General features: G+C 38.5%; 1 protein-coding gene across 12 annotated transcripts in view; it reads left to right on the top strand.

Annotated features, from left to right (window-relative positions):
* The window catches only part of PBRM1 (polybromo 1), a 159,820-nt gene that overhangs the window by 72,688 nt on the left and 64,242 nt on the right, over positions 1–22,890 (top strand). For all 12 annotated transcript variants that reach the window (XM_053600122.1, XM_053600130.1, XM_053600129.1 and 9 more), the window contains 3 exons: positions 2,137–2,242; positions 10,511–11,153; positions 17,609–17,820. In XM_053600122.1, the coding sequence (XP_053456097.1) occupies positions 2,137–2,242; positions 10,511–11,153; positions 17,609–17,820 (961 nt within the window). The remainder of the gene's footprint in view (positions 1–2,136; positions 2,243–10,510; positions 11,154–17,608; positions 17,821–22,890) is intronic.

Below are 22,890 nucleotides of genomic sequence, written 5' to 3'. Positions count from 1 at the left end.
GACTAAAAGTTCACAATTTGTAATCTAACATCCTAAATTTGAATTTCACTGTGCCCATCCCTGTGTGAGTAACTTATTCTTCCTGATCACCAGTTTTCCTCATCTGTAAATTACGAGTAATAGTAGTACTTGCATCATGGTTGTTGTAAGATTTAAAAGCGATAATGTGTAGGGAACATCTAACACAGTACTGATAAGCACCGAAAGGAAAGCCAGTAGTGTTAAAATCTTCATCATCATCATTATTGCTATTCTCCATAGCCCATAATTCTCCAAAGATGGTTCATAAAATGGTATAATTATGTAAGAATCAGTATGATATTCCCATAAATACCTCTAAATAATTGATTTAATTAATTTTGGTATGCAGCATCTTGATTTTTCTTTTTTTTTTTTTTGAGACAGAGTCTCAAGCTGTTGCCCTGGGTAGAGTGCCATGACATCACAGCTCACAGCAACCTCAAACTGTTGGGCTTAAGCAATTCTCTTGCCTCAGCCTCCCAAATAGCTAGGACTATAGATGCCTGCTGCAGCTCCTGGCTATTTTTTTGTTGTAGTTGTCATTGTTGTTTTATAGCTGTCCCAGCCCATTTCAAACCTGCCAGCCTCAGGCACTGCCCAAAGCATCTTGATTTTTAGTTCTGTATCTATATAGCTAAAATACAATCTTCCTTCTTTGATATTTCCTTTATTTTCTATCTTTTATCCACTTTAAATCTCTCCAAAATAAAATAACATTTTCAAATTATTTTTTTTTCTTCTTATGCACTGAGGATACTTACAGATCAAAGAAGTGGTTCTCTCTATCATAGGGGTTTACTCTATCCTCAGTATCACTGCGTAATGTACCACTTGTCTGTCACTGTTAGAGAAGAAAAGCTACCTTTAAAAGAGTGGCCAGGCCAGGTGCACTGGCTCCTGCCTATAATCCTAGCACTCTGGGAGGGAGTGGTGGGAGGATTGCTTGAGGCCAGAAGTTTGAGACCAGCCTGAGCAAGAGCAAGAACCCATCTGTACAAAAAAAAAAAAAAAGATGGTGGTGCACACCTGTAGTCCCAGCTATTCGGAAGCTGAGGGAGGTCTATCGCTTGAACCCAGGAGTCTGAGGTTGTAGTGCGCTATGATGACACTGCACTCTAGTCTGGGTGACAGAGCTAGACTCTGTCTCAAAAATATAAAATAAAATATAAATTAATTAATAAAATAAAATAATTAAATATAAATAAAATAGGTGACCAAAGAAGAAAGGTCACTTATTCCCTCATCCCCTCTGCTCTGGTGGGCTGTCAAGGGAGGATGTAGCCTCTGCTACATCTGCTGGGGAGGTAGGAAGAGCCAGCTCTGGAGGTAAGCCATTAGGTGAATAACCTTGTTCTTGGCTACATATTACCACCCTTTGTTCTGTCTTCAGAGAGAAATCTTTCCACAGGCATTGTTTTTCTATGGATCAGATTCTAGACCGTGTACTCAGATTTGGGATTTAACAATGTTGCTCTCCAATTATCAGGTATTTTTAATCTCTAATTCCCATTGGGCTAAGTGTTCTACTTTAAAGATTCATTGGAAAAGGTATGAATATGAGGAAAACAATTCTTGTAAATGTGTTTCAGGACTTCATTAATACCTGCAGTGATTCTACTTTAGTACTCAGACATTAGTATGCTTATCTGCACATTATAATCACCGATAAAACTTAAAAATCCAATTTAAGCCTAGGCTTTCCCTACAGAAACAGTGATTTTATTACTCTGTAGCATTCCCAACTCTTCTAAAAACTTCATGTAGATACATATTTTAAAAACTTCTTTATGGGCTTGGCGCCTGTAGTACAGTGGTTATAGTGCCAGCCACATACACTGAGGCTGGCAGGTTTGAATCCAGCCTGGACCCCTAAACAACAGTGATAACTGCAACAAAAAAAATAGCTGGGCATTGTGGTGGGTGCCTGTAGTCCCAGCTACTTGGGAGGCTGAGGCAAGAGAATCGCTTAAGCCCAAGAGTTTGAGGTTGCTGTGAACTGTGATGCCACACATAGTAAGACTCTGTTTCAAAAAAAAAAAAAAAACTTATTTATGGATACATATTGACCTTATTAAAAATTTCATGAAAATAATTTTAAATATATTTTTTGAATAGGTATACAATGATGCTCATATCCTGGAGAAGCTACTCAAGGATAAAAGGAAAGAGCTGGGGCCCCTGCCTGATGATGATGACATGGCTTCTCCCAAACTCAAGCTGAGTAAGGCAGCATCACACTTTCTTTTCTTACTCAGTTTAGTCTGTCAAGGAAAGGTACCAGTTTTCTGAAATAATATTAAATTAAGTATTTAATTAAATGAATGTATGTGAACTCACTGGCACAGCAGCATGGACTCGCTTCCTTCTTCTCAAGCACTGTCTTTTACTATATTTTAAGTAGCTAAACTGTGATGAGATGTGGGGGACAGAGTAGAACATTAAAGGTTTTTGTTTACTATCTGGAATGTAGTGGATATTTTGTAAATGTTTTGTAAATTCACAAGAATTAAAGGTGAGTTCCTGTAGTTCCTTCTGGACAGAATTAAGACGTTAGAGATAGCCAGCTACTGTACTATATTCAGCTGTCATTTGAGTGTGGTCTGTGGATGATTGTCCTATTAAAAGTTGTGAGGGAGCAAAAGACAACAAAATTAAAGTTGTGAGGGAGCAAAAGACAACAAAATTAATACCATTGGACTAAAGAAGTTTCTGTCTTATTTTAAATGTGTAAAATAAATACCAAAATATTAAAAAATAAAATAAATATCAGGCAAATGTTAGTGATTTTATCAAATACTCTTTAGAGCCATATTTGCTGAAAAGGAGGAAAACAAACATCTGCTTTTTCTTTTTTTATTGTTGGAGATTCATTGAGGGTATAATAAGCCAGGTTATACTGATTGCATTTGTTAGGTAAAGTCCCTCTTGCAATCATGTCTTGCCCCCAGAAGGTGTGGCACACACCAAGGCCCCACCCCTCTCCCTCCTTCCCTCTCTCTACTTTTCCTCCCCCCCCATGACCTTAATTGTCATTAATTGTCCTCATATCAAAATAGAGTGCATAGGATTTATGCTTCTCCATTCTTGTGATGCTTTACTAAGAATAATGTCTTCCACTTCCATCCAGGTTAACACAAAGGATGTAAAGTCTCCATTTTTTTTAATGGCTGAATAGTATTCCATGGTATACATATACCACAGCTTGTTAATCCATTCCTGGGTTGGTGGGCATTTAGGCTATTTCCACATTTTGGCGATTGTAAATTGAGCTGCAATAAACAGTCTAGTACAAGTGTCCTTATGATAAAAGGATTTCTTTCCTTCTGGGTAGATGCCCAGTAATGGGATTGCAGGATCAAATGGGAGGTCTAGCTTGAATGCTTTGAGGTTTCTCCATACTTCCTTCCAGAAAGGTTGTACTACTTTGCAGTCCCACCAGCAGTGTAAAAGTGTTCCCTTCTCTGCACGTCCACGCCAGCATCTGCAGTTTTGAGATTTTGTGATGTGGGCCATTCTCACTGGGGTTAGATGGTATCTCAGGGTGGTTTTGATTTGCATTTCTCTAACATATAGGGATGATGAACATTTTTTCATATGTTAGCCATTCGTCTTCTTCTTTAGAGAAGGTTCTATTCATGTCTCTTGCCCATTGAGATATGGGATTGTTGGCTTTTTTCATGTGGATTAATTTGAGTTCTCTATAGATCCTAATTATCAAGCTTTTGTCTGATTGAAAATATGCAACTACCTTTCCCATTGTGTAGGTTGTCTTTTTGCTTTGGTTGTTGTCTCCTTGACTGTACAGAAGCTTTTCAGTTGAATGAAGTCCCATTTGTTTATTTTTGTTGTTGCAATTGCCATGGCAACTTCTTCTTCATGAAGTCTTTCCCCAGGCCAATATCTTCCAGTGTTTTTCCTATGCTTTCTTGGAGGATTTTTATTGTTTCATGCCTTAAATTTAAGTCCTTTATCCATCTTGAATCAATTTTTGTGAGTGGGGAAAGGTGTGGGTCCAGTTTCAGTCTTTTCACATGTGGATATCCAGTTCTCCCAACACCATTTATTGACTAGGGAGTCTTTCCCCCAAGGTATGTTCTTGTTTGGTTTATCGAAGATTAGGTGGTTGTAAGATGTTAGTTTCATTTCTTGGTTTTCTATTTGATTCCAAGTGTCTATGTCTCTGTTTTTATGCCAGTACCATGCTGTCTTGACCACTATGGCTTTGTAGTACAGACTAAAATCTGGTATGCTGATGCCCCCAGCTTTATTTTTGTTACAGAGAACTGCCTTAGCTATACGGGGTTTTTTCCGGTTCCATACAAAACGCAGAATCATTTTTTCCAAGTCTTGAAAGTACGATGTTGGTATTTTGATAGGAATGGCATTGAATAGGTAGATTGCTTTGGGAAGTATAGACCTTTTAACAATGTTGATTCTGCTCATCCATGAGCATGGTGTGTTCTTCCATTTGTTAAAATCCTCTGCTATTTCCTTTCTGAGGATTTCATAATTTTCTTTATAGAGTTCCTTCACCTCCTTCGTTAGGTATATTCCTAGGTATTTCATTTTCTTTGAAACTATGGTGAAGGGAGTTGTGTCCTTAATTAGCTTCTCATCTTCACTGTTATTGACGTATACAAAGGCTACTGACTTGTGGACATTGATTTTATATCCTGAAACATTACTGTATTTTTTGATGACTTCTAGGAGTCTTGTGGTTGAGTCTTTGGGGTTCTCTAAGTATAAGATCATGTCGTCAGCAAAGAGGGAGAGTTTGACCTCCTCTGCTCCCATTTGGATTCCCTTTATTTCCTTGTCTTGCCTAATTATATTGGCTAGAATATCCAGCACTATGTTGAATAGTAAAGGTGACAGAGGACAACCTTGTCTGGTTCCAGTTTTAAGAGGAAAAGCTTTCAGTTTTACTCCATTCAGTAAAATATTAGCTGTGGGTTTGTCATAAAAAGGAGAATTTCAGACCAATCTCACTCACGAATATAGATGCAAAAATTCTCAACAAAATCCTAGCCAATAGATTACAGGTTACCATGAAAAAAGTCATACATCATGATCAAGTAGGTTTCATCCCAGGGATGCAAGGCTGGTTTAACATACGCAAGTCCATAAACGTTATCCACCACATTAACAGAGGCAAAAATAAAGATCATATGATCCTCTCAATAGATGCAGAAAAAGCATTTAATAAAATCCAGCATCCTTTTCTAATTAGAACACTGAAGAGTATAGGCATAGGTGGCACTTTTCAGATCTGCTTTTTTATGTGAAAATGACTGTAAACTAAATTTCATAGTAGCATTAGGTTTGATTTAGTACTAAGCGACAAATCCTTTTTCAAACATTTAGCTTTTAATGGAATTATAAAAGTATGCAGAAGGTTTGCAGAAATGTAAAACTTTCATTCTAGTTTGTAAAGTCCAGTAACCTTTTTTTTAAGAGACAAGAGTCTTATTTTTTTCGCCCTCTTTAGAGTGCTGTGGCATTACAGCTCACAGCAACCTCCAGCTCTTGGACTTAGGCGATTCTCTTGGCTCAGCCTCCCGAGTAGCTGGGACTACAGGCGCCCACCACAGTGCCCTGCTATTTTTTTGTTGCAGTTTGGCCGGGGCCAGGTTTGAAACCACCACCCTCGGTATCTGGGGCTGGCAACCTACCCATAAGCCACAGGCACCGTCCGGGGTCCAGTACCCTTTAAAACTAGAATTGATTCCATAAGTTGAATCAGGAGACTAACAATAGATAGTTTAACAATAGCTATCTAACTGTATGTATGTAATATATGTATATATTTTATGGGATTTTTAGAGTCAGGGTCTCATTCTGTTGCTCCTGTTAAAATGTAGTGGCATTATAGCTCACTGCAACTTTCAACTCTAGGGCTCAAACGATTCTCCTGCCTCAGCTTCTCAAGCACCTGAGACTATAGGTGTGCACCACCACACCCAGCTTATTTTTTATTTTTTTAAGAGACAGATCTCACTATTTTGCTCAGGCTGGTCTCAAACTCTTGGTCTCAAGCAATCCTCCCACCACAGACTTCCAGAATGCTAGGATTACAGGTGTTAGCTATACATGTGATGTGCAGTATTACATATATATACACATTGATGTATATATTATACATATGCACATATATAAATCTACACGTACATATTTTACATGTTAAAGGGAAAGGGATTTTTTTTTTCTTTGAGACAGAGTCTCCCTGTGTCACCCTTGGTATAGTGCTATGGCGTCTCAGCTCACAGCAACCTCAAACTCTTGGGCTTAAGCAATTCTTTTGCCTCAGCCTACCAATTAGCTAGGACTACAGATGACCACCACAAAGCCCAGCTATTTTTTTGTTATAGATGTCATTGTTGTTTAGCAGGCCCGGACCAGGTTCTAATACACCAGCTCCAGAGTATGTGGCCCACACCCTAACCACTGAGCTAAAAGTGCCGAGCCCTTTTTTTTTTTTTTTGAGACAAGAGTCTCACTTGTTACCCTCACTTGAGTGCACTGGTGTCACAGCTTATAACAACCTCAAATTCTTGGGCTCAAGCAATTCTCTTGTCTCAGTTTCCCAAGTAGCTGGTACTACAGGCACCCTCCACAATGCCTAGCTATTTTTGGAGACAGGAGTCTCACTCTGGCTCAGGCTGGTCTTGAACTGAAGCAATCCACCCACCTCAGCCTCCCAGAGAGCTAGGATTGCAGGTCTGAGCCACCATGCCCAGCCTAGGGAAAAGGAATTTTAATGTTGAATGTTAATTTCCTTTTTATTTCTCTGTGTTTTCTTGCAAAAAATTTCAAACATATACAAATGTAAAGAATAGCCCAGTGAACCCTTTTGTATACAACTGTTATCTAGTATTTATCAGTATTGTGCCATACTTATTTCCTATATTCCCCTCTTTTTTCTAAATTATTTTTAAGCAAATCCAGTTGTGTCATTTTACTTGTATATAGTTCAATATGCATCTCTAAAAGATTCAGACATTTTCTTAAATAGCTATGAAGTCATTATCTTACCTGACAAAATTAGTGGGGATTCTGGGTTTTATCTAATACCTGACAGATTTTCGAGTTCTATTGATTGTCTCACAAATGTGGTTTTACATTTGTTTCTTTTCTTTTTTTTTTTTTATTGTTGGGGATTCATTGAGGGTACAAGAAACCAGGTTACCCTGATTGCATTTGTTAGGTAAAGTCCCTCTTACAATTGTGTCTTGCCCCCAAAAGGTGTGTCACGCACCAAGACCCCACCCCATCCCCCCTTCCCTCTCTTCTTCTCTTCCTTTCCCTCACCCCTCCCTCCTTCTTTCTCTCTCTTACACTTGTTTCTTTAAATCATCATCTAATAATTAAGTTCTGTATAATACGTTTGATTGTTACATTCTTGAATTCATAATCTAGAGCAGTCTCTTCCCTTTTCTTTCCTTATATCACTGACTCAGTGAGAAATCAATTCACTTTCTTCATAGTATCCCAAGTTCTGGACTAGTCAGTTGGTTTCCTTCTGATGTTAGTTAACTTTTTTCCTTTATCCTCCTTATTTCTTACAAATAGAAGTTAACTTTAAAATCTTGACTATATTAAGTTTTACTTGGTGAGAAAACTTGATAGGAGGTTTTCTATACTTATGTTGCATCTTGTCTTGAGGTGATGCCGGGTTGAGGCTGAAATCTAAATAAAGTCTGCACACTGAAGTTGATTGGTATTTCTTTTCTTTTTTGAGTGTCACTATGTTGCCCTCGGTAGAGTGCTGTGGCATCAAAGCTCACAGCAACCTCAAACTCTCGTGCTTAAGTGATTCTTTTGCTTCAGCCTCCCAAGTAGCTGGGACTACAAGCACCTGCCACAATGCCTAGCTATTTTTTTGTTGCAGTTGTCATTGTCGTTTAGCTGGTTTGGGCTGGGTTCAAACCCGCCAGCCTGGGTGTATGTGGCTAGCGCCCTACCCACTGAGCTATGGGTGCTGCCAAGATTGGTATTTCTTTCTTTTCTTTTTTTTAAAGACAGTCTCATTCTGTTGCCCTTGGTTGAGTGCTGTGACATCACAGCTCACAGCAACCTCCAGCTCTTGGGCTTAGATGATTTTCTTGCCTCAGCCTTCTGAGTAGCTAAGATTACAGGCACCTGCCACAACGCCCAGCGGTTTTCTTGTTGCAGTCTGGCTTTGAACCTGCCACCCTCAGCATATGGGGTCCGTGTCCCACTCACTGAGCCACAGGCGTCACCTCAAGATTGGTATTTCTTTTAATCTATAAACTCCCCTCCATTGCTTGCTCCCCTCTGTCTTACCATTTATCTGTTGAAGGAATTAGGTTTGTGCTATAGTTTCCCATAGTCTGGGTTTTGCTAATTGCAACCCTATGTTTTTTTTTTTTTTATTGTTGGGGATTCATTGAGGGTACAATAAGCCAGGTTACACTGATTGCAATTGTTAGGTAAAGTCCCTCTTGCAATCATGTCTTGCCCCCATAAAGTGTGACACACACCAAGGCCCCACCCACCTCCCTCCTTCCCTCTTTCTGTTTCCCCCCCATAACCATAATTGTCATTAATTGTCCTCATATCAAAATTGAGTACATAGGATTCATGCTTCTCCATTCTTGTGATGCTTTACTAAGAATAATGTCTTCCACGTCCATCCAGGTTAATACGAAGGATGTAAAGTCTCCATTTTTTTTAATGGCTGAATAGTATTCCATGGTATACATATACCACAGCTTGTTAATCCATTCCTGGGTTGGTGGGCATTTAAGCTGTTTCCACATTTTGGCGATTGTAAATTGAGCTGCAATAAACAGTCTAGTACAAGTGTCCTTATGATAAAAGGATTTCTTTCCTTCTGGGTAGATGCCCAGTAATGCATCCCTATGTTTTTTAACATATTCCTCTGTCCTGTGTATTTCCTATAAATTCATAGTTAAAGCCAGAGCCTTGATCAGATTCAATTTTGATCCTCTGTCTTATCCTTTTGGCACAAAAACTGATTTCGTAGGTGATATACGGTGTTCCATTTGGTGGCATATATTACTGGTTGTGTCTTTCTGTTAACAGGAATTGACACTCATTTAATTCATTAAGGGGATATAAAATAGTGATAGTTTAAAAATTTTGTCATTCCTTACTCATTTATTACCTAGAGTATTTCTATATAGAGAAACTTTGCCTTATCCAATACTTGGTTGGTACAGTTTGTCTGTCTTATTTTTTCAAAAGCATAAAACCTTGGTAATTTTTGTTTTCTTTTCCCCTTTATTTAGGGGTTTCAAAATAACACATTGATTTACTTATTTCTGCCGATATTTACCCAGTTTTTGTTTGTTTTTTATAATTAAGAACTACTAGATCTGAACGTATTACTGAGTTTTAACCCATTGCAATTATTGCCCTTACTGATGCTCATGTTGTCTAAGGCTGGTTCCTATGTTCTTTTGACATGACCACAGTAAGAAGTCATTAATAGGTTGTTTATTGACTAGTGTTTTAAGATATACCTGACTGGGAATCTGTCATTTGCCATAGAGCCTTACCTTTTCATGTTTTTTCTAAAAGGTCACAGAGCCTTAATCTTTTCATGTTTTTACTAAAAGGCCAGGACTTTTTGATATTAGTATTTGAAGTTAGTATTTACTGCTGCTAAGTTAGTCATTATTTCCAGGATTTTCAGTGGACAGAGCTAGGAGATTTCTGTGTATATGATTGTGTTTATATTTAAAAATAAAGTGCACTGAAAGTTTATACTGATAATTTCAATGAGATTCAGGCTACAGGGTTTTTATTTAGTATCCTTTGTTTTGACATCTGTATTTCTTTTTCTTCAGTGATGAAAATCTCAGTTCTCAGAGATGCCAGAATTAATGGAATTAGAATTCACATAGTTACTAATTTGCTTTATCCTACCGTATTTGCAGCTAAATAACAGTACTTATTGTCCTATCAAAAACGATTACTGGCCAGGTGCAGTGACTCATGGCTATAATGCTAGCACTCTGGGAGGCTGAGGTGGGTGGATTGCCTGAGCTCAAGTGTTCAAGATCAGGCTTAGCAAGAGTGAGACCCTGTCTCTAAAAATAATCAGGCATTGTGGGGGTCACCGGTAGTCCTAGCAACTGAGGAGGCTGAGGCAAGAGGATCATTTGACCCCAAGAGTTTGAGATTGCTGTGAGCTGTGATGCTATGGCACTCTACTAAGGGTAACAAAGTGAGACTCTGTCTCAAAAAAAAAAAAAATATATATATATATATACATATATATATGATTACTGAAAATAGTTAAAATTTTTTCCAGTTTTTTTATCTGAAAATTATATTTCACTAAAGATATGCTAATTACTGTCTTTTTTAATTATATTTCACTAAAGATATGCTAATTACTGCTAATCACTTGGAATGGTCCCTTTCCTGTGGTTATACTACTACCAACTACATTTAAATTTAGGTTCATTTATTTTATTTTAACATTAAATCTCTTTTTTAGGTAGGAAGAGTGGCATTTCTCCTAAAAAATCAAAATATATGACTCCAATGCAGCAGAAACTGAATGAAGTCTATGAAGCTGTAAAGAACTATACTGATAAGAGGGGTCGCCGCCTCAGTGCTATATTCCTGAGGCTTCCTTCCAGATCGGAGCTGCCTGACTACTATCTGACCATTAAAAAGCCCATGGACATGGAAAAAATTCGAAGTCACATGATGGCCAATAAGTACCAAGATGTAGACTCTATGGTTGAGGACTTCGTCATGATGTTTAATAATGCCTGTACATATAATGAGCCTGAATCTTTGATCTACAAAGATGCCCTTGTCCTACACAAAGTCCTGCTTGAAACTCGGAGAGACCTAGAGGGAGATGAGGACTCTCATGTCCCAAATGTGACCTTGCTGATTCAAGAGCTTATCCATAATCTTTTTGTGTCAGTCATGAGTCATCAGGATGATGAGGGAAGATGCTACAGTGATTCCTTAGCAGAAATTCCTGCTGTGGATCCCAACTTTCCTAACAAACTACCCCTTACTTTTGACATAATTAGGAAGAATGTTGAAAATAACCGCTACCGGCGACTTGATTTATTTCAAGAGCACATGTTTGAAGTATTGGAAAGGGCAAGAAGAATGAATCGGTATGTTTTTAAAGATATTTTCTTTTTGAAAGCATGTGATATTTAATACAAAACAGATGAATGAATACTGCTTAGATGTACTATTTTAGCTTCAGTATATGATTACAGTTGGTAGCATGCTCCTCTTCTGTGTTTTAATTAGAGCTTCTAAGTAACAAATATATTCTGTGGGGAAGAGAGAGAATGCTAGGGCCAATGAGACAGAGGAATACAAAATTAAAGATCCTTTGACAAGTGTAAAGTTAAAATAAAGCCTTTTGCAGAATGTATTTTTTAAAAGAATAAATACTTCTCAATTTTAAATAGGAATTAGAAATAGTAATAGGATTGTACTTTTAAGATTTGACTTCAGCCTTTCGTTTAGCATCAAGAATGCTTTAAATAATAGTTCCAAAGTATTAATCTGAGATTAGACTGATACAAATTTGATCACCAGGTTTTTTTTTTTTTTTTTGATCACCAGGTTTTAAGTACCTAAAAGGGCTTCTTTTTTTTAACCTATTTCTCACTTGAAGAGTCTGCTGCAGACATTAAATGTTCTAAAAGAAGCAATAAAATTTAGATTTATATCAAACTTAAATTTCCTTCTAGTTTTGATCTGTGATATATCTTTGCTACATACCACTACCATATTTGAGTGTTAAGACAAATTCAGTTTATCAGTTGTAGTGTATTTTCTGTGTGCTCTTAGAGATAGTTGGGAGTATATAAAAAGTGAAAGATACAAACTCTCCCTTCCTGGAGTTTATAGTCTTATCATGCTGAGAACTAGAACCTTAGACAGTATAATTCAAGCTAGGGAAGCTGTGCAAAGCCAGTATTTGATTTGGACCTTAAAAGAAAAATAAATAGTAAAGTTTGCTATTTCTGTTAAGTAAATCCTTTTATAAATCACCATGCTAAGCACTTTATGTAGATAGTGTCTAATCCTTAAAATAGCATTTCTAGGTAAGTGATAATCTTTCCAGTTTGCAAATGACGAATCAGAGGCACAGGCAGAGAGAAGTTACCCAAAGTCACAAAGCTAGTAGTGGTGTGACTTGTCTTGTTCCCCACTGCTGAGAGCTGCTGCTGAGCCAATTACAAGGATATCAGTGATAGAGCACAGCTACGGATGACAAGCTTTGAGCTCTGTGCTCTAAGAGCTTGAAGTATGATGGATGGAATAGGAACTATGCTTAGTTCCTAAATAATTACAGATGTGAGACAACATAATCACAACCTGATATTTAGTAAAGATGATGATATAAGGAACTCCATGGGCTAGAGTTCTCTGAAAAAGGCATGAGGCATCAAGGAAGAATGGGCCAGCTTCAAATGAGTAGGGTGGCTGTATGGGATGGTTTGCACCTGTAATTATAGTGCTTTGGGAGGCCAAGATGGGAGGATTGAAGAGATCACTTGAACCTAGGAATTTGAGGTTATAGTGAGCTATGATCACCACTGCACTCTAGCCTGGGCAGCTATCTCTGAAAAACAAAATTAAAAAATGAATAGGGAAGAGGATATTTCAAGCAGCACAAAGAAAGGCAAAGGCCTTATTCATTCATTAAGAAATGAATATGAGGCAGCACCTGTGGCTCAGTTGGTAAGGTGCCGGCCCCATATACCGAGGGTGGCGGGTTCAAACCCGGCCCCCGCCAAACTGCAACAACAAAAAAATAGCCGGGTGTTGTGGCGGGCGCCTGTAGTCCCAGCTACTTGGGAGGCTGAGGCAAGAGAATCGCTTAAGCCCAGGAGTTGGAGGTTGCTGTGAGCTTGTGAGCTGTGTGATGCCATGGCACTCTACCGAGGGCCATAAAGTGAAACTCTGTCTCTACAAAAAAAAAAAAAAAAAAAAGAAAGAAAGAAATATGGTATGTTCAAGAGATAGAGTTCTGGCTCTATTTCCTAAATGTGTGCCTTTGAGTAATCGTTAATTCTTCAACAATAGTATAGAAATAAATAAAAAGATGCAAGACATACTATAATCAAAATGTGCTGGAGTTATTAATTTATTTAACACATTTTTATTGAGTCTCTACCAGTTAATGAGCATGTTGTAAATGAATGGCATACACCATTGGACGACACGGCCACACACTGCTTGCATTGAACGTAGATGTCCATTTTGTGTGTGTGTGTGTGTGTGTGTGTTTTTGTTTGTTTTTGGAGACAGAGTCTTACTGTGTCACCCTCAGTAGAGTGCCATGGCATCACAGCTCAAAGCAACCTCAAACTCTTGGGCTTAAGGATTCTCTTGCCTTAGCCTCCAAAGTAGCTGGGACTACAGGCACCTGCCACAGCGCCCAGCTATTTTTGTTGCAGTTATCATTGTTGTTTAGCTGCTGGGCCAGGTTCGGTGTATGTGGCCAGCGCTATAACCACTATGTTATAGGCACCAAGCCATTAGATGCCCATTCTTGCTCTTGTTTTATTTATATAGTCCTTAAGTCTAAAGCCATTCTCCTTCCCTCCCCAACCCATTTACATCTTGGGGTTAGTTTTGTGAGCATTCCAGAGACTATATATCTCTTAGATTATTAGGAACTTTGTTTATCCTGTATAGATGACTTTTCTTTTTTTTTAATTAAATCATAGCTGTGTACATTGATATGATAATGGGGCATCATTCACTAGCTTCACAGACCGTTTGACACACTTTCATCACACTGGTTAACATAGCTAGATGACGGGCGGCGCATGTGGCTCAAGGAGTAGGGCGCCGGTCCCATATGCTGGAGGTGGCGGGTTCAAACCTAGCCCCGGCCAAAAAAAAAAACATAGCTAGATGACTTGTTTATTTCAAGAATTAAGTAGATTTATATCTCTAGGAAATAAACTTTTTCGTTCTTTCATTGTTGATATTAGTTTTTGTTTTTGAGGCCTGAGGAATAGAGTCCAAGGTGTATTTATATGAGACAGTGATGCATACAGTTTTGTTTTTGTGCCCAGAGCTTTGTTGGAAAACATAAAGGAAGCCATTCTCATCTTTGTGGACAAAGATAGTGTTGTAACTTCGTAAGAATTAAGAGTAAGTAGTTAATAAGAATTGATGAGGATGCATTAATTTAGTAAATGACAAACTGCTTTTATTGCCAGTAATGGAGACAGGTGTCTCAGAAATACTAAGTTTATGAATTCAGTGAAGTCCACATACAGTAGATTTTCATGTTTATCTCTAAGACTGTCATGCTTCATCACCATTTGCCCCTACCCAACATTACATAAAACTTCACATGCTGAAATGAAATCTAAACTTTGAGACTTGACAGGAGAAAATTAAGTCAGGTGACAGTGGTTTGTCCATTAGCAGTACTTAGTAGCAGCACAGTGCTGATTTAAGCCAGTTGGTTACTGGCTTTATTCATCTGTTAACAGTATTTTTGGATTAAACACTCAGACTCCCTTGCAGGTAGAAAGGACCCACGGGACAACAAGAACAGGGAAGCATCAAAGAGCCTCCTATAATCTTAATTATTTCCTGGTGTTGAATGTCTGCTTAACATAAAAAGATTATCTAACAATTGAGGGGAATTAGGGTTTTCCATTTCGAGTTTTGTTCTTGTACATTAAGTGAACACATAGCCTCTTAGATTGACAGATTCTTCATAGTACTTTGAATAAACAAAACAAAAATGGATATGCGAGGTGTTGAATTAATTTTATGCAGAATTTTCATTTCTAAACTGTGTGGAATTATAAGTATGCTCTTACTTGTAACATGGATTTATAAGAGGTACATTTTTACTTTTAATTTTGCTTAAAATTGTAAGGTGTTATTAAGATGAGTTTCAAAAAAAAAATGAGTTTCACATAAATAGCTTCCAATATGTACATTCAAAATACAGGCTCTGGGTCAGTGCCTGTAGCTTAGTGGTTAGTGCACCCCCCACATACACTGGCGGGTTTGAACCCGGTCTATGCCTACTAAACAGCAATGACAACTACAACAACAAAAAATAGCTGGCCTTCTGGCAGTTGCCTGTAGTCTTGGCTACTTGGGAGGCCAGGGCAAGAGAATCACTTTAAGTCCAAGAGTTTGAGGTTGCTGTGAGCTGTGACACTACGGCACTCTCCCAAGGGCGACATAGTGAGACTATCTCAAAAAAAAAAAAAAAAAAAAAAAATACAGGCTCAAAGTAGTGTCTTGGAGATTTTTTCCCTGGGTAAGTTTTATTTTTATTGCTTTCCTGCAAGCATTAGCATTTCTCTAACTTAAAAAATACTTAAAACCTTTCCAATAACACCTATTTAGGTTATTGGCAATGTTTTTAAATTGTTTACCAGTTGACCTTTGGCCTTGCTAAAATTTTTTATTTTTTTTTTTTTTGAGACAGAGTCTTACTTTGTCATCTTGGTAGAGTTCAGTGGTGTCATAGTTCACAGCAACTTCCAACACTTGGGCTCAAGAAATTTTCCTGCCTCAGCCTCCCTAGTAGCTGGGACTACAAGTGCCCACTACAAAGCCCGAATATTTTGTTTGTTTGTTTGTTTGTTTATTTGTTTAGCAGGCCCAGGCCAGGTTCAAACCCACCAGCCCCGGAGCATGTGGCTGGCACCCTAACCACTGAGCTATGGGCGCCTAGCTGGCCTTGCTGAAATGTAATCTCTAGCCTTGCCCACTCTGGACTGAGGTGTGTAGATTGCTGGAGTAACAGGGAGACCCCGTTCCTACTAAAAATACAAAAATAAAGAATTAGCCAGGCACTGTGGCAGGCGCCTATAGTCCCAGCTACTCAGGAGGCTGAGGCAAAAGGATCGCATGAGCCCAAGAGTTTGACGCCATGCCACTCTACCCGGGATGACAAAGTGAGAGTCTGTCTCAAAAAAAAAAAAAGGAAAAAGAAATCTAATGCTCTAGTGGCATTTGTCAGCAGAAGACTGACTTGGCTTGCTATGCTGCCCCACTCCCTTGACCAGAATGTCTTCATAACTGCAAAGGCATTGTCTGTGCCTAGTTTTGTGAAGAATTTTTTTGTTTTGTTTTGTTTTATTTTGTGACAAGGTCTCTTTCTCTTGCCCAGGTAGAATTCAGTGGCATTGTCATAGCTCACCATAACCTTCAAACTCCTGGGCTCAAGCAGTCCTGCTTCAGCCTCCAGAGTAGCTAGGGTGGCAGGCATGCATGACCATGCCTGACCAGTGTTTTATTTTTCGTATAGACAGTCTCAATATATTGTTGAGGCTAGTCTCAAACTCCTGAGCAAACAAGCAGTCCTCCCACCTCAGCCTCTGAAAGTGCTGGGATTATAGGCCTAAGCTTGGGCTAAAATTTTTTTACCCTGGTATTCTTAGTTAATAGAATTATATTTAAGCCTACCTTGGACCACAGTAGTTAGAGATAGTGATAAAATATTTTTCAGTCTGAATTCTAAAATTTATTTTGCCTAGTTTCCTTATTTTATAAATGAGGGAAAAGGCTCAGAAAAGTTGCAAATATAACACATAATTTTTTTCCCATCTTTCACTATCTTGCCTCTGCCTATTTGCCAGAATTACATAGTTTTTCTGGGAAGCTAAAATCAACACTAACTCTGAGGCCTCTAATCATTATACACTGCCCTTACAGCTTTGTAGTTTAGTTTCAGATATTCACTGAATCCCACTAGCGTAGGCAACCAAAAAGAAGAAATTGGATATAGTCTACATCTTTTGTTAGGATTTTGTATAATATATTTTTTTACAATTAAGAGAAATTAAAAATTAATCTAGGCCGGGCAAGGTGGCTTGCATCTATAATCCTAGCACTCTGGGAGGCCGAGGTGGGTGAATTGATGGAGCTCATGAGTTCGAGACCAGCCTGAGCAAAAGCAAGACCCCATCTCTACTAAGAAAAAAACTGAGGCAAGAGGATCGCTTGAGCCCAAGAGTTGGAGGTTGCTGTGAGCTATGATACCATGGTAGTGTACCCAGGGTAACAGCTTGAGACTGTCTCAAAAAAAGAAAAATTAAAATTAAAGAAGACATGTAAGTATTGGACATGGTGTGGAGCCTCGATACAGTTCTTCTTTATTTCTTATGTTTTGATTGTCTGACTTTGTTGCCCTCTGTAGAATTCTGTGGTGTCACAGCTCACAGCAACCTCAAACTCTTGCCTTAGCCTCCCAAGTAGCTAGGACTACAGACGTGAGCTCCCGTGCCCAGCCTTGATACAGTTCTTAATTCTGGCAGCCATCTTCTGTTGCCAGAATTGATTGATGCATGTGCATCTATCACCAAGGGAAAATACGTGAGCCCTTTCCTTTTATACGAACTATATATGAAGTAAGCCTTGAAGTAAAGGGAACTGGTGTGCATGAGGCTTACCATGGTAAAATGACACCTCTTCAAGAAAATACCCTTCATAGAACTGTACAGAAATACCATTATATCTGATAACATATTTTAAAAGCATTTAATAGAATTTAACATATAATTGAGGTGTTTAAGTGAAATAGTTTCTGTGTCAATGGATACTTTTGATGCCGTTATAGGACAGATTCCGAAATATATGAGGATGCTGTAGAACTTCAGCAGTTTTTTATTAAAATTCGTGATGAACTGTGCAAAAATGGAGAGATCCTTCTTTCACCAGCTCTCAGCTATACCACAAAACATTTGCATAATGACGTGGAAAAGGAGAAAAAGGAAAAATTGCCAAAGGAAATAGAGGAAGATAAACTAAAACGAGAAGAAGAAAAAAGAGGTTGGTCTCTTCAGTTATTGAATATGAAGAAATATTATACTCTGTTGTAGTGGGTCTCCTAAGTAGCTATGGAATAGAGTCCTGTTTATGTGAATGAAGGCTCAGGGTGTTGACTATTTCATCGTAGGCTTAATGAGATGGAAATGTTTTTATTATTGTCGGTTTGATCATCAGACTGGAAAAGATTGAAAGTTACCTGTGACACAGCTGTCATCCTAGTATTCTGGCAGCAGAGTCAGTTAATTCACAAATGTTGAAGCTTAAAGCTTCTTCATACTGTTGGTAGATAAAAGCTTAAAGAGCCTCATGGGGGCTAGAAAGACTTCTCAACCATGTGTCCATCAAGTTTCTCCCACATCATCCAGTAGCACTGCTTTCTCTTATATTCTGTGGGCCAGACAGGTAGATGATATGTTGGTTGAACGATATATGTAGGAGTAAAGTTTTACTTAATCATATCAACCTAAAAATATTGCTTTGAATCACTTGCCAAATTTAGAAATATTTTAATAACAGGAACATTTGTTTTTGTGTTTGAGATAGACTCTCACTCTGTCAACCAGTGCTAGAGTACAGTGAGATCATCATAGCTCACTGTGCCCCCACACTCTGGTCTCAAGCAATCCTCTTGCCTCAGCTTCTCGAGTACCTGGGACTGCAGGTGCATAACACTATAACTAATTTTTTTTTATTTTTAGTGGAAATGGGTTCTTTTGTCATTTTGATCATCAGACTGGAAAAGATTGAAAGTTACCTGTGACACAGCTGTCATCCTAGTATTCTGGCAGCAGAGTCAGTTAGTTCACAAATGTTGAAGCTGCTGGTTTCAAACACCTGACCTCAAGAGATCCTCCTGCCTAATCAGCCTTCCATTGCCTCCCACATGAGCCACTGTGCCTAGCCAAGATTTTTTTTTTTTTACAAATTTGATCATTTCTGATAAAGCTCAAGTTTAGATAGATTCCAGAATATGTGACTTTCCATAAGTTATGTTAATCTTTAGCATTGAGTCTCCATAGGTGTTTCTCCTTAGGCAAGTAAACAAAATAAATTTGAAGCAAAATAGATTTGAAGCAAACTCTTGTAAGCAATGGCATATCCAAAAAAAGAATAGGAAGAAACTTAGTTATTGAGAATAGTAATTTTGTCAGCATCCAGCAAACTATGGGGCACATAACTGACATGATTAAGTTCAGCTTTGTTCCTATAGGAAATATACTCATTCAGGATGGTGAATGTGTGGGGCATGGAGATAGAGTCAGCTAAAAGTAGTTGATGTAGAAATTTGTGAAATAAATCTGTAGCTTTGCTGGCCTGAGATGATGGTCCAAGTTAAGGAATATCCTAAAAAATAGCGAGTTATGGGGCGGCACCTGTGGCTCAGTGAGTAGGGCACTGTTCCCATATACCAAGGATGGTGGGTTCGAACCCGGCCCTGGCCAAACTGCAACAAAAAAATAGCCAGGCGGGGGTGGTGCCTGTGGCTCAGTGAGTAGGGTGCCAGCCCCATATACCAAGAGTGGCAGGTTCAAACCCGCCCTGGCCAGCTAAAATAGCAATAACAACTGCAACAACAACAACAACAAAAAAAAAAAAAAAGCCAGGCCTTGTGGTGGGTGCCTGTAGTCCTAGCTACTTGAGAGGCTGAGGCAAGAGAATCACTTAAGCCCAAGAGTTGGAGGTTGCTGTGAGCTGTGACACTACAGCACTCTACCCAGGGCAACAAAGTGAGACTCTGTCTCAATTAAAAAAAAAAAAAATAGCCAGGCGTTGTGACAGGCACCCGTAGTCCCAGCTACTCAGGAAGCTGAGGCAAGAGAATCACCTAAGCCCATGAGCTGGAGGTTGCTGTGAGCTGTGACAGCACAGCACTCTACAGAGGGCAACAAAGTGAGACAAAATCTCTAATAAAAAAAAAAAGAAAGAAAAATAGTGAGTTATGAAAGGGCTGAGGTAATGGTCTCTGCATAGTCCCAGGTAACTAGAATACTATACATGTGTAGAAAGGTGCAAAAGCACCTGGTAAAAAGCACAACCCAAGAGATACTTGAAAATTAGCTGCAAATTTGAATGCATCCCCAACCTGTATATACAGATCCAATACCAGAGTGTAAATCCTAATACTTGGGCTTGAGGTGTTTGAGTACAACTTTCACCTGAATCTGGCTTACTGCTAACTATGCAAACATAGGAGTAACCCCTAGTGGTAAGTGTTTTAGTATAGCTATTATGGGAGTCTCAGAGGAGAGAAGAGAAAGAAAAAAGATTTTAAAACATAATGGCTAAAAAAAAACATAATGACTGAAAATAACTCAAATTTTTTCCTAAAAACATTAACTGGCTGGGCACAGTGGTTCACACCTATAATCATAACACCCTGGGAGGCTGAGGCTGGAGAATTGCTCAAGTTTAGGAATTCAAGACCAGCCTAAAGAAGCTGGTTGGCAGCCTGTTTCTACTAAAAATAGAAAAATTAACTGGGCATGTGGTCTGTACCTATACTACCAACTACTAGCAAAGCTGAGGAAAAAGGATTGCCTGAGCCCAGGAGTTTGAGGTTTCAGTGAGCTACAGTGATGCCACTGCACTTTACCCAGAGCAACAGAACAAGACTCTGTCTCAAAAAACCCCAAAAAACATTAATCTACAGCTCTAAGAACTTGAAGTAAGATAAAGAGAACCACATTTATGTACATCATAATCAAAATACTGTAAGAGAAAATAGGGAAAGCAGCAAATGGATCATCACATATAAGAAAACAATAATATGATATGTATGAAATAATGGAGGCCAGAAGGCAGTGAAATTATACTCATCATGTTAAAGGAAAAATATGAACCAGGATTTGTGTGTTCAGTGAAACTGTTCTTTGAAAATGAAATTGTAATAAAGGCAATCCCAGATGAACAAAAAATGGAAAGAGAAACATTTTATAATGATAAAAGAGTCAACATATTGAGAACATATTGTGTGTGTGTATATATATGTATATAATATATATACTGATAACATATTACATATATCTAACAACAGAATACCAAAATACATGAAGGAAAAAGTGACAGAATTGAAAGGAAATGTAGACAGTGCAAGAATTATAGTCTCAATGCTTTTTTCTCAGTATTTGATAAAACAGCTAGACCAGAAATCAGTAAAGATATAGAAAACATGAATATTACCATGAACCAGCTTATTTAACTGACATATTAAATAGATAATTAAATAGAACAGGCATACTTTGTTCTATTGTGCTTTGCAAATATTAGGTTTTTACAAATTGAAGGTTGCTGAGAAAACTGCATGGAGCAAGTCATTTCATTTTATTATCATTTTAGCTGTTACAGTGACCAGTGATCTTTAATATTACTATTACAGTTATTTTGGAGTGCCAAGAATTACAGCCATATAATACGGTGAACTTAATCATGTCAGTTATGTGTTCCAGCCATTCCCCAGTCTTGCTCTCTCCTTAAGCCTCCCTGAGATACAACAATATTAAAATTAGGCCAGTTGATAACTATACAGTGACCTCACAAGTGAAAGGAAGAGTAACACATCTCTCAATTTAAATCAAAAGCTAAAAATGAGGCTCGGTGGGTAGGGCGCCACCTCAGTGGTTAGGGCACCAGCCATGTGCACTGGAGCTGGTGGATTCAAACCTGGCCTGAGCCTGCTAAACAACAATGACAACAAAAAAGCCAGGCATTTTGGTGGGCGTCTATAGTCCTAGCTACTAGAGAGGCTGAGGCAAGAGAATCACTTAAGCCCAAGAGTTTGAGGTTGCTGTGAGCTGTGATGCCAAGGCAACATAGTGAGATTCTGTCTCAAAAGAAAAAAAAAACATCAGGGCACCGGCCCCATATACCGAGGGTGGCGGGTTCAAACCTGGCCCCAGCCAAACTGCAACAACAAAAAAAACAGCTGGACATTGTGGTGGGTGCCTATAGTCCCAGCTATTCAGGAGGCTGAGACAAGAGAATCGCCTAAGCCCAAGAGCTGGAGGTTGCTGTGAGCTGTGATGGTACAGCACTCTACTGTGGGCAATAAAGTGAAACTCTGTCTCTAAAAAAAAAAAAATCTAGAAATGATTAAGCTTAGGGAAGAAGGTATGTCAAAGCTGAGATGTGCCAAAAGCTAGGCTTCTTGTGCCAAACAAACATTTAACCGACTTTGTCAGTGCGAAGAAAAGTTATTGAATGAAATTCAGTCTTATGTCAATGAACATACAAATAATAAGAAAGCATGCAACAGTATAAAATTCACAGGTAGAAAAGATGCACAAAGGAGAAAGTAAAGAAACCTTATCACTATATAAAACCACCAAACCACAATGATAATAAGAGGGAAAAAAGGAACAAAGTATCCAGAACAGTCAGAAAACAATTAACAAAATCACAGGAGTAAGTCTTTACCTATGAGTAATAACCTTGAATATAAGCAGATTAGATTTCTCAATTAAAAAATATAGGCCCAGGTGTCGTAGCTCATGCCTATAATCCTAGCACTTTGAGAGGCTGAGGCTGGTGGTTTGGTAGAGCTCTGGAGTTCAAGCTCTGGAGTTTGCTAGAGCTCTGGAGTTCAAGAGGCTGAGGCTGGTGGTTTGCTAGAGCTCTGGAGTTCAAGACCTAAGCAAGAGCAAGACCAAGACCCTGTCTCTACTAAAAATATAAAACTAGCTAGCTTTTGTGGTGAATGCCTGTAGTCCCAGTTACTTGAGTGGATCACTTAAGCCCAATAGCTTGAGGTTGCTGTGAGCTATGGCACCATGGCACTCTACCCAGGGAATAGAGTGAGACTCTAAAAAAAAAAAAAATTTTTTTTATATGTATGTATATATAGAGAGTGGGGGCAGGGGTGGAGAGTGTGTCTGGTTGAGTGGATAAAAACAACTTATACTACCTATAAGAAATCTGTAAAGACACAAGTAGATTAAAATTGAGGGATACAAATAGATAGTCCATGCAAGTGGAATCAAAAGCGAGGAGTAGTAGCTATATTTAATTAGGTAAAACAGACTTAAGTTCAAAACTTAAGACAAAAAGTTGTATATCATTGTATAATGATAAAGG

This window comes from Nycticebus coucang, chromosome 8 (assembly GCF_027406575.1).
Source record: "Nycticebus coucang isolate mNycCou1 chromosome 8, mNycCou1.pri, whole genome shotgun sequence".
NCBI classification, from domain to species: Eukaryota; Metazoa; Chordata; class Mammalia; order Primates; family Lorisidae; genus Nycticebus; species Nycticebus coucang.
This window is presented reverse-complemented; position numbering and strand designations above follow the sequence as displayed.